At 40.9% G+C, this 12,565-nt stretch overlaps 1 protein-coding gene across 1 annotated transcript in view; it reads right to left on the bottom strand.

Annotated features, from left to right (window-relative positions):
- Positions 1–11,832, bottom strand: part of LOC111821768 (attractin-like) — a 23,350-nt gene extending 11,518 nt beyond the window's left edge. The window contains exons 1-2 of the mRNA XM_023737561.1: positions 11,794–11,832; positions 10,024–10,085 (exon numbers count right to left, since the gene is read on the bottom strand). Of these exons, the coding sequence (XP_023593329.1) occupies positions 10,024–10,085; positions 11,794–11,832 (101 nt within the window). The remainder of the gene's footprint in view (positions 1–10,023; positions 10,086–11,793) is intronic.
- Between the last annotated feature and the right edge of the window lie 733 nt (positions 11,833–12,565).

Genomic DNA, 12,565 nt, shown 5'->3' with positions numbered 1-12,565 from the left:
GTGCAGCTTGGACCTCTTCCTTCAGTACTACTGGTTCTTGATCATATTGCTACCTCCTGAAATGGCTGAATGTTGACCAGTTCTTTTTGGTACAGTGACTCTGTGTATTCCTTCATCTTCTTTTGATGCATCCATGATCTGTTCTGTGAAATAGGATGTTATGTGATTTGAACATTATGCAAACACCAGATTACAGGCAGTGCCCTGGTTACGAATGTCCAACTTACGGACAACTTGTACTTAAGTACAGACTGTCATAAAGCCTATTATATTAAAAAATTTGAGTTAAATACAATGGTTCATAATAATGAACGTACACACTACTTTGCGATGCTCGTGAAAACACTGAGCGGTTTGGAAGTGTTTCTTAAATGTTTTATAGGCATAAAACGGTAAAATACATACTATATACTAAGACAAACATTTGACTAACTGACAATAAATAAGAGCCGTATGTACCTGTTTCGATTTACCTACAAATTTGACTTCAAAACAGACTTAGGAACGGATCTCATTCATAACCTGGGGACTGCCTGTCTATGGGTTGTGTGTAGGAAGCTGTTGTGTTCACAATGTCCAGTTATGTCTGTTACGTCCTGTTCTCTAATCACAATTTCTGAACTCTATTATAACCTTATGGGACTGTGGACATATATGGGGTCAGACATTGCCTGAACAGACATTATGCAGCACATGATTGTACATTTTTTTTTTAAATAAAATTAAACGTATCCAAAATGATCAAACTCAAGCCAATAACTGTCTTATAAGTATTAGGAGAGAATAACTGCCAGTGGTCTTATAACTGCAAATGATTTCAACGTTCTTTCTATAAACCAGGTGTTCAATGGTTTGAGATAGACCAAAGAGAATGACTGACTTGAGGTTAAAAGGAATAAAGAGCTTAACAAACCTCTTAGCTAACTGCTTGAGTAATTTTAAAACTGGCATTTTTACACATTAACTTGTAAAAGAGACTCCCCTCAGAATATTTTTCCATAGCATACACACAGACATGAGGCTTCCGGGCCTGTGTTGCTGGCACTGTCTTGCTGAGCCCTGCATTTGCAGGATACAGTCAGCTTGGAGAATGGTAGCCTCGGTGCACCCAGCGCAGACACCGAGACAGCCCTCCCAGGTGGGCTGCAGAAAGGCACTCTAAGGTCCTAGGAAGACTCAGCTTCTGCTCTGTCACAAGCAGAAACCTCAAGACGCTTACAGCTCACTGCCTCCCCAAGATGCACAAGAGTGCAGACCCCTCTCATGGGTACCCTGACAAAAGAGGTGGGGGTTCCACTGGGCCACCACTTGGTGGGTAGCCTTCAGTTCCCATCTTGCTAGGCCTCTGCTGCTGACACTGCCGAGCCTTCCTCCTCCCTGACAGTCTAGACTTTTCACTGAATCAATACTGACTGGCCCAGGTCATGCTCTAGGCACACGGAATATATCAACGAATAGCACATCGCTGTTCCCATGAGTGTCATTCGAGCAGGTGGAGATAAACAGAAACAAAATAAATGAGCAAATTAGAGAGCATGTCAGAAGTAGTAAATGCTACAGAAATCAGAACAGTAAGAGTGGGCCTTACTGAGAAGGTGTCGTTTGAGCAGAGACTTGGAGGAGGCCTGGGGAGAGGTGGCTCAGCTGATGTCTGCAGAAATGCACCCAGGCAAAGGGGCCAGCCAGTGCAAAGCCTGGAGGTAAGAACCTGCCTGGGAATGCTTGAGGACCCTCAGCAGGCCAGTGAAGCTGAGTGAAGTGGGGCCAGAGATAAAGGCAGAGAGGTAAGGAGGTAAAAGGAGAGGGGGGAGGAGCAGGTCATGTGCACGGAGGGCCTGGAAGCATTATGAGGGCTTTGGACTCTACTGAGTGAGAGGAGGAGGCAGTGCAGGTTTTTGAGCAGAGAACTGTCATCTAACTTATGCTGAGAAGACCACTAGGGTAGCAATGGCAGAAACAGGGCGACCAATAGTCCAGGTGAGAGATGATGGTGGCTCAAACCAGGGTGGTGGTAGTGGTAGTCTGAAAAGCACTTTGGAATCTGGACATAATTTGAAGGGAGAGACAACAGGATTTCCCGATGGGCTGGATGTGGGGGGCGGGGGTGTGTGTGTGAGTGTGTGAGAGAAGTCAAGAGTTAATTCGCCAGAGAAGAGTGTACTTGCCATCCACCTAGATGGAAAGGTTCTGGGTAGAGCAGATGTAAAAGAGACAGTGAATCAAGAGTTCAGTTTTGGACAGGCTGAATTCTGAGATATCTACTAGACAGCCAAGGGGAGGTGTCGTGGGCAGACATACAAGCCTGGAGGCCGGTACAAAATTTGGGTTGAAGATCAACATTTGGGAATTATCAGCATATAGATGGCATCTGAAGGAGTAAACCTGGATGAGGTCACCAAGGGAGTGAACACAGATAGAGACGAATACCCTCGGGGAGGCACCCCAACACCGAAAAATTGAAGAGAACAGGAAGAACTGGTAAAGTAGTCTGAGAAGAGCAACCTCTCGCACTCTTTATTTCCATGCATGACCCCTGATTTTTGTTACTTTTATTCTAACAGATAAACACAGTTGTTGTACTGTTAGCTGCCGCTGAGTCAGTTCCAACTCACGGTGACCCTATATACAACAGAATGAAACACTGCCTGGTCCTACGCCATCCGCACAATCACTGCTATGCTTGAGCTTATCATTGCAGCCACTGTGTCAATCCATCTCGTTGAGGGTCTTCCTGTTTTTCGCTAATCCTCTACTTTACCAAGCATGATGTCCTTCTCCAAGGACTGGTCCCTCCTGAAAACATGTCCAAAGCATGTGAGACAAAGTCTCACCATCCTCACTTCTAAGGAGCATTCTGGCTGTACTTCTTCCATGACAGATTTCTTAGTTTTTCTGGCAGTCCATGGTACAGTCAGTATTCTTCGCCAACACCATAATTCAAAGACATCAATTCTCTGGTCTTCCTTATTCATTGTCTAGCTTCTGCATGCATATGAAGTGACTGAAAATATCATGGCTTGGGGTCAGGCACGCCTTAGTCCTCAAAATGACAACTTTGCTTTTTAATAAAGACCTTTTTAAAGAGGTCTTTTGCAGCAGATCTGCCTAATGCAATATGTCATTTGATTTCTTGACTGCTGCTTCCATGGGCATTGACTGTGGATCTAAATAAAATGAAATCCTTGACAACTTCAATCTTTTCTCCTTTTTTCATGATGTTGCTTACTGGTTCAGTTGTGAGGATTTTTATTTTCTTTATGTTGAGGTGTAATACATACTGAAGGCTGTAGTCTTTGATCTTTATCAGTAAGTGCTTCAAGTCCTCTTTGCTTTCAGCAAGCAAGGTGTGTTATCTGCATATCGTATAGATTGTTAACGAGTCTTCCTCCAATCCTGATGCCCTGTTCTTCTTCATACAGTTCAGCTTCTAAGATTATTTGCTCAGCATACAGATTGAATAAGTATGGTGAAAGGATACAACCCTGACACACACCTTTCCTGATTTTAAACCACACAGTATCCCCTCGTTCTGTTCGAATGACTGCCTCTTGGTCTATGTACAGGTTCCTCATGAGCACAATTAAGTGTTCTGGAATTCCCATTCTTCACAATGTTATCCACACTTTCTTACGATTCAAATAGTCGAATACCTTTGCATAGTTAATAAAACACAGGTAAACATCTTTCTGGTACTCTTTCAGCCAAGATCCTTCTGACATCAGCAATGATATTCCTCGTTGCACATCCTCTTCTGAATCTGGCTTGAATTTCTGGCAGTTCCCTACCGATGTACTGCTGCAACAGCTTTTGAATGATCTTCAGCAAAATTCTACTTGTGTGTCATATTAATGATACTGTTCGATAATTTTTGCATTCTGTTGGATCACCTTTCTTTGGAATGGGCACAAATATGGATCTCTTTCAGTTGGTTGGTAGTTGTCTTCCAAATTTCTTGGCATAAATGAGTCAGCAACTCCAGTGCTGCATCCATTTGCTGAAACATCTCAACTGGTATTCTGTCAATTCCTTGAGCCTTGTTTTTCGCCAATGCCTTTGGTGCAGCTTGGACTTCTTCCTTCAATACCATCGGTTCTTGATCATATGCTACCTCCTGAAATGGCTGAATGTTGACCAATTCTTTTTGGTACAGTGACTCTGTGTATTCCTTCCATCTTCTTTTGATGCTTCCTGTGTCATTCAATATTTTGCCCAAGAATCCTTCAAAACTGCAAGTCAAGGCTTTAGTTTTTTCTTCAATTCTTTCAGCTTGAGAAATGCTGAGCATGTTCTTTCCTTTTGGTTTTCTAACTCCAGGTCTTTCATTATAATACTTTACTTTGTTCTCTTGAGCTACCCTTTGAAATCTTCTGGTTAGCTCTTTTCCTTCATCTTTTCTTCCATTTGCTTTAGCTGCTCTATGTTCAAGGGCAAGTTCGAGAGTCTCATCGGACATCCATTTTGGTCTTTCTTGTCTTTTTAATGACGTCTTGCTTTCTTCATGTATGATGTCCTTGATGTCATCCCACAACTAGTATGGTCTTCGGTCATTAGTGTTCAATGCGTCAAATCTATCCATGAGATGGTCTGCAAATTTAGGTGGGATATACTCAAGGTCATACTTTGGCTCTTGTGGACTTGTTCTAATTTTCTCCAGCTTCAGCTTGAGCTTGCAAAAGAGCAGCTGATGTTCTGTTCCGCAGCTGAACTGATGATACTGAGCTTCGCCATCATCTCTTTCCACAGATGTAGTCAATTTGACTCCTTTGTATTCCATCTGGTGAGGTCCACACGGATAGTAGCCTTTTATGTTGTTGAAAAAAGGTATCAGCAATGAAGAAGTCATTGGTCTTGCAAAATTCTATCATGTGATCTCTGGCATCTTTTCTATCACCAAGGCCATATTTCCAACTACTGATCCTTCTTTGTGTCCAACTTTGGCATTCTAATCACCAGTAATTATCAGTGCATTTTGATTACACGTCTGATCAATTTCAGACTGCAGAAGTTGGTAAAAATCTTCAATTTCTTCATCTTTGGCCTTGGCGGGTGGTGCGTAAATTTGAATAATAATTATATTAACTGGTCTTCCTTGTAGGCGTATAGATATTATCCTATCGCTGACAGTGCTGTACTTCAGGATAGATCCTGAAATGTTCTTTTTGATGAAAATGATGTCATTCCTCTTTGTCATTCCCAGCATAGTAGACCATATGATTGTCTGACTCAAGATGGCCAATACCAGTCTATTTCAGCTCACTAATACCTAGGATATCAATGTTTATGCGTTCCGCTTCATTTTTGACGACTTCCAATTTTCCTAGATTCATACTTCGTACATTTCATGTTCTGATTATTAATGGATGTTTGCAGCTGTTTCTTCTCATTTTGAGTTGTGCCACATAAATAAATGAAGGTCATGAAAACTTTACTCCATCTACGTCATTAAGGTTGACTCAAATCTGCATGGACGGACATGAAGCCAATGTGTATAGCTTCTAAGTTGGTCAAGAGACTGCTGCATGTAGGTGAGTACAGATCTGGTCATGGGAGTGGCAGAGGTGAGGACGGTGGTGTTACTCAGAAGCCTCTCTTGGGACTACTCAATGCAGCTGGAAACCAACACTCTGAAGGTGTGTGCTCCACCACCATCACCCTCCCACCCCACCCCCAGGCCTAGGTGGGGCTTCCATCTTTCTGTTGATAGAGCCAACAACCTAGTTCCTTCCACCTGTTCCAGCTACAAGTGACACAACAGCATGCCAACACACAATGATTGCTCCCTCAAAGCTGATATATGCACGATTCTCCCAGGGTAATGACAAATTTACTAGTTATTTCAAAAAAGGTGGCCAATACCCTTCCCTTCTTTTCCTACAAATAGTTTGAATGTTCATCTTACTGTAGACCCTCATCAATTTTTCTATACTTTTCAATACAGATATAATTTAAAAACATGTTGTAACTTGGAAATTATCAAAATATACACAAAAATACAGAGGTCAATCTAATGAACTCCTATATATCCTTTACTCAGCCTCAACAGTTACTGACATTTTGCCAATGTCATTCAAAGATCAAAAAGAAGTGTATTTCTCTCTTTCAACATTAGGACAACCCAGCTCTGTACCTAAGGAGAAAAACAAGAATCCTTTGGCCTTGTGGTTCTAAACCTGTCCCTGTTTGTCTGACGGCTGCACTTTACTGAGACTATTCTGAAAAATCCATGCCTTGATTCTAGGTCCTTCTTCCCATCTGTTGTACTATACATGTCTTTTGAAAGCATGTCTGAGGGCTCAGTGTTCAGGGGTATCTGTTTGTTTCTCAGCAGCTTAACTGGAATTGCAAAGCTAGAATTATATTTTTGAGAGGATCCTAACCTGGCTCCATATCCTCTCCTTCCAGAGGGTGAAGCTATTAAAGAATGGCTCCATTTTCCTGCTCCCCCCCTCCCCACCCCCCAAGTCCAGCCTTTCTAAAATGAAGTATGCATGTCCTGGCCTAGCCTTGACCTTCCAGCTAGTCTGCACACAGAGAAACAGCTGCCTCCTTCCAAGTGCCAGTGACTTGTACTTCACTAGCCTTCCTGGTCAGAATTGGGTTCTACCTCCTGGAAAAGGAAATGGCCAAAAATTTATAGATTTGTCAAAATGTCTGCTGTCAATCTGGCATAACTTTCAGTGGAAATTCAGATAATTAAAAGTTTTAGGAAGATATTGTGTATCTTGCCTACATCAGGAATTCTCATTACATTTCTTCCTTTTGGCTAGGTGGTGTGATACTTTCATAGCCTCACTTCTATTTCTCTTTCTTTTTATCCTCACCCAGTCCTGCCCTCTAAGGCGTCCCTAACCCCAGCTACGAAGACTTGGAGATTGTTAATCTGTCTCTGTTCCTCTTACTAAATCATCATTTGGACCAACAGTAGCATATCATCTCCCAGACTACAAAGCCCTTTCACATACATTACCTCATTTGAGTCTCACAGAAAACAAGTGAGTCAGTCTCATTATTTCCTTTTTTTATACACGAGACTCCTACTTGAGTATGAAGAAGCATCTCATTAAGACACAAAGATAATCATGGATTAGGAGCTACAGTTTACTTCACTGTGCCGTGAGTCTGGACGTACTGTTTCCAACTCACCTCACGATGATTTTTCTCATTTGAATCATCAAGCTTCCCCTTCCCCTACTCTAATCCTCTTGTCTATATTATATGAGCTGTTCTTCAGAGTATTTATGATTATGTGGATACCTTTCCCCTCCCCCTTATATGTTCCATTTAAATACTTTGGGATCTGGTTAACCTACCCTGGGAAATTATTTTCTTCCCCATGCTCATGAAAAGTTTATTCTTAGCTAAAAAGTTCATCATTCTTAGTTCTTAAACATAGTCCAGAAAAACCAAAGTTAGATTCTTTTCCAAAGGTTCAACTTCAAAAGGGAGAAGTGATGAAAACATCATTTATCTTTATTACACAAGAGTTTGTGGTCCCTAAAGATGCTTCTCTGATCATTTCTGATGATGCCATTCAGTCTCCTGCCAATGAGCAGAAGCAGCTAGTCCTCACTGGGTTGTTATGTGGCAGCAGGGTCCTCTCATTCCATACATATGTTCCAAGAATACAGCATACGTGCTAAGTGGAACTACCGAGTTAGTGTATGGCCTCTGCATCCTCTTAAAAGTGGTCCATCAAATAGCACCACTAGCCTTTTTTCCTGAGAGGTTGGGGCCATTAGAGAGATTCAAATAAAAAACCACAATGAGATACCATTTTACTCTCACTAGGATGGCTAAGATAAACAAACAAAAAACCCCAGAAAATAACAAATGTTGGCAAGGATGTGGAGAAATTGGAATGCTTATACATTGCTGCAAAATGTTACAGTGCTGTGGAAAAAAATTAAACATGATACTACCATATGACCCAGCAATTTCACTCCCAGGTATATACCCAAGAGACTCGAAAGTAGTAACACAAACAGATACATGTACACCACTGTTCACTGCAGCATTATTCACAATAGCCAAAAGGTGGAAACAACCTAAATGTCCATCAACAGATGAACTGATATACAATATGTGGTACATACATACAATGGAACACTACTACTCAGCCATAAAGAGGAATGAAGTCCTGGTACACGCATGGATAAACCCTGAAAACATTATGTTGAGTGTAATAAGTCAGTCACAAAAGGACAAATATTGTATGATTTCACTCTCATATCGAGGCATATCCAAAATGGGTCCTCCCTGCTAAGAGTGACTGGACAGTAAGCCTGTCCCATAGTTAGCCAGGGATATTAACAGATTTCCTGCAGCTAACAGCTACTGATTAACTGCCTTGAAGTGCAAATTCAGCCATCATTTATTAAAGTAAACTCCCTAGGACCATCACTCCCTCTCCTCTTCCACGCTTCACTTTCCCCTGCCTTCCACCTATACTGCCCCTCTAGCGCAGGCATCACATTCCTTTCCCCCTTTGTAATTCACCCATTCTTTGAGTACATTAGTGTTAGAACAAAGGCCCCTCAATGCGCACTAATACTATAACCTAGGCAGTTGTCATCGCTTCTCAGCTAGCTCTGGAACTCAGCACTGTCCTCTGTACGCAGGTTTCCCCTCATTAAAAGCCTTTAGTCCAATCAACCTAGCTCTTACTGCCTCTTTTTTCAGAATCTAAACCAAACCTTTGCAGGGGAGTTTTGGGGCTGCTTCACTGGCCGCGAGTGACTCCAGTCTCCATTTTGGTAGTGCCTCGATTGCTGGCTGAGCAGGACGCTATCATTCACTTACGTGAAATAACAAGAATAGACAAATGTGTAGAGACCAAAGTTTATTAGTGGTTACCAGGTGCAGGAGGGAAGGGGAAAGGAGGATCCATTGCTTAGGAAGCAGTGAGTTTCTGTTTATAGTGATGGAAAATTTGGCATTGATTATGGGTGATGGTTGCACATGATTAATGTAATTGATATCACTAAATTGTACACCTCAAAAATGTTGAACTGGCCAGTGCTGTGTTATATACATTTTTGTAACAATTAAAAAAAATGTTTCTATATTATGTAATTACAACCTAGAATTTAAATCTCAGAAAACTGCCACCTAGGTGGTCACTGGATAACTGTGGGGGAATAGTCATAGGCATCTCCCAGAACCCTAAAGCAGCCAGCCCTCACAGAAACTGGAATTACAAAGCTGCCAGGAGCTGAGGCCATGCTCGTACCCCCTCAGGGATCCAATACATTCTCTTCCTCTCTCTTCCCTTCTTCTTTCTCTCTCCAATTCTCTAAAAACAACTATAATTGTATCCACAAGTTAATATGTTCTTCATCATTCAGTTCAAACTGTTTTGTGTCCTCATATTCTACAGTAGGACATCAATAGACTGATCTAAAAAAATCAAGAAAGAACATAAGCATGGAGCAGTGAAAAACAGGTAAAACAATTTACACTGGGGGGAGTCAGCGGTGGGAAGGTGGGGAGCAGGAAGCTGCTGCTTTCTGTTCTAAGCACTGTAGCACTTATTTGTCTTTTTCAATTATGTGAATATAGTATTTTCATAAAAAATAAAATTAAACTAAAAACCAACCAGCAAATGAAACAGCTATGAGAGTAAAAGAGAGAGCCCCAGGACTAACAGATCACTTCTGGCCTTAAAACTTTGGATAATCAGCCAAATCATCTGTTGAACAAAAGGACGTATATATGCAGCTCACATCAGTAATCTTTATTAGTTAAATGTTGTTTTAGTCCAAAATTCTTCCCATATGAAGAGCCAAATCATCCACAACTCTAGTATAGGCCACATGAAAAGCTGCCTCAAAAAACGGTAAGAACATATAAACCACATGTTTTCATTTTATCAGATTAGATGGAATTGTAAGTGACACAGCTCTTTTCAGGAACACAAAGTCTGATCTTTTGTGGAAAAAGAGGTTTATTCTTTTATGAGCTGACACTCAATAGAGTCAATACCTGAATCAAAAGAACAGATACAGTTGGTATAAGTGAAATTACCTGAAGAAAGTCACGAAGAACTGTACCAGGTCCATAAAATTGCTGTGCTGGGAGAAGGCAATCTGTGAAAGGAAAATATGTAGTGTGATTATGGACGCTAAGAAACAGCACCATTAACTCAGCCTTTTCATTCCAAGAGTTAAACTGAAAAACACACTTTACATTTTAAAGAAGAAATTAATGAAGCTTTTTCATTTAAGGAAAACTGCCCCATATCTTTAGTTTCAATTCAACTTTTCTTGTGTAATCGCTAACCCAAAAGTAATATTCTGAGGCTTCAGCACAACCTCCCACAGCCCCCTCTGTTCTTACATCAGATCAAAGTTCTTTTAGTCTGACCTTGAAGACATGACTCCTACATTAAAACCCTAATGACAGTCAATTTAATTCCCTGCCTTCATCCCAGACAAAACGCGCTTCTTGTTTGCTTCAAATTCCAATTCTTGGATTTACCTCAAGGCAGGTAGCCTCATTTTGTGCCTTTCATTCCCTCAACAACACTTAACGTACTCAGCGTGTACTCACTTCAAGATACTGTCCAATTTTTTATTGTATCCGAAGTTTTGCTACACTGAATATCATTTGGCAATCAATATGCCATCAGTTGGCAATCAACAGGCCATCAGTTGGCAATCAACAGGCCATCAGTTGGAATTTAAATACTGTTACTATACAGTGGATGGTCTTTATATCAAAATTACAAAAAATCCCTAATGTACTTCATCAAATCTAACATAGCATCCACTGAAAGAGGTAGTATTTTGTGTACTTAGAAAAAAACACTGCCAATTAAATTATGACATAATACTTTTTTATCACTGACTATTACATGCATTGTGATTTCAGAGACACTAGAATATGAAAAAATGTACACTTCAGAATTTATTAAATTTAATAATTGTGTTCTTACTATTACCTAGAATATACATAGCACTAGCCAGATGTCATGATCTGCTTTTAGGAAACATAGCCCTCCTTGGAAAGACAATGGTAATATAAATGAAACAATTATTGAATAAGGTGATCATTGCACCAATGCAGATAATAAGTATGACAAGAATCACAGAAGTAAATCCTGATCTTCATCTTGTTTGCCTGATTCCAGCCAACCCCTACATCTGTCACTGCACCAACTCCCATCCTATGATAATGCAAGAACGTACTAACCCAGTGTTTTCTTTACAGACTGACTCTCAAATTAGCAGAAGGGGGGCCTGCTGCTGTTTGCTCTATTTGAAGTCTTATTTTCTTTTTGACATTCCACAAATAAATATCCAACACTATCTATCTACACCATAAAATATTATGGAGCATGGAATTTGAAGTTTTTGGGTCCTCCCTCTAGCCATCATCTATAATCATAAATGTAAAGTTACACAGGTTTCATATGACAGATAGGAGAAACCCACACTCTCTGCTCTTCCCTCATTTATTACAGAGGCTGTAAATAGTCCCTATGGGTCACAGTTATCACATAAAAGGTTTTTAATAAGATCAGAGAAGGGCAATTGTGTAAACAAGGTTATTCAATCTTGGAGAAGGAAGATTCCAAATTACAACACATAAAGAGGGAGAAGAAGTACACTCCAGTCCCAGCTCTATTTACATTTTAATCTTTTAAAGCATTAGTATGCCCTCAGTATTTAGACTTAAAGAAATCCATGATATGCTATTTACTCACTGCTGGGTGTCAAAAGAGTTTGGATGCTAAGGGCACCTCTTCTGAAGGCCTATCAGGTGTCCATGTGCCCTGCACCACACAGCACTCACCAGGGCAGCGCCCTCAGCGCTAGGATTCCAGCCAGTCATGCTACCTGACCCATTAGCCTGATTTCTTGCTAAAGCAGGGCTACATCAGGTTCATGCCCAAATTCTAATCATGAAGAATCTCATATAAACCAGCTGCCAGTGTGGCTGGTACCCAAGACTCAGGCATTACTCTAAAGGGGGTCCTTTTTTGTTGATCTTTATTATCTAAGTCTTCACAGTTGTAAGGTTGTGTAGGAAAACAAAAGTGTTTATGAATGGACTGACCACTTAGAAACACGTAGCCCTACTTAACACTTACATATTGTTGTTAGATGATGTCGAGTCAGTTCCAACTCATAGTGACCCTATGTACGACAGAATGAAACAATGACCTATCTGTGCCATTCTCAGAACTGTTGCTACGTTTGACCCCATTGTTGCAGCCACTGTGTCAATCCATCTCAGTGAGGGTGTTCCCCTTTTTCACTGACCTTCAACTTTACCAAGCATGATGTCCTTCTCCAGGGACTGGTCACTTCTGATAACATGTCCGAAGTAAGTGAGACAAAGTCTCGCCATCCTCATTTCTAAGGAGCATTCTGGCCGTACTTATTCCAAGACAGGCTTGTTTGTTCTTCTGGCAGTCCATGGTATATTCAATATTCTTTGCCAGCACCATAATTCAAAGGCATCAATTCTTCTTCGGTCTTCCTTATTCACTGTTCACCTTTCACATGCATATGAGGTAACTGAAAATACCATGGCTTGGGTCAGGTGCACCTTAGTCTTCAAA

Source organism: Trichechus manatus, unplaced genomic scaffold (assembly GCF_000243295.1).
Source record: "Trichechus manatus latirostris isolate Lorelei unplaced genomic scaffold, TriManLat1.0 scaffold00104, whole genome shotgun sequence".
Taxonomy (NCBI): domain Eukaryota; kingdom Metazoa; phylum Chordata; class Mammalia; order Sirenia; family Trichechidae; genus Trichechus; species Trichechus manatus.
This window is presented reverse-complemented; position numbering and strand designations above follow the sequence as displayed.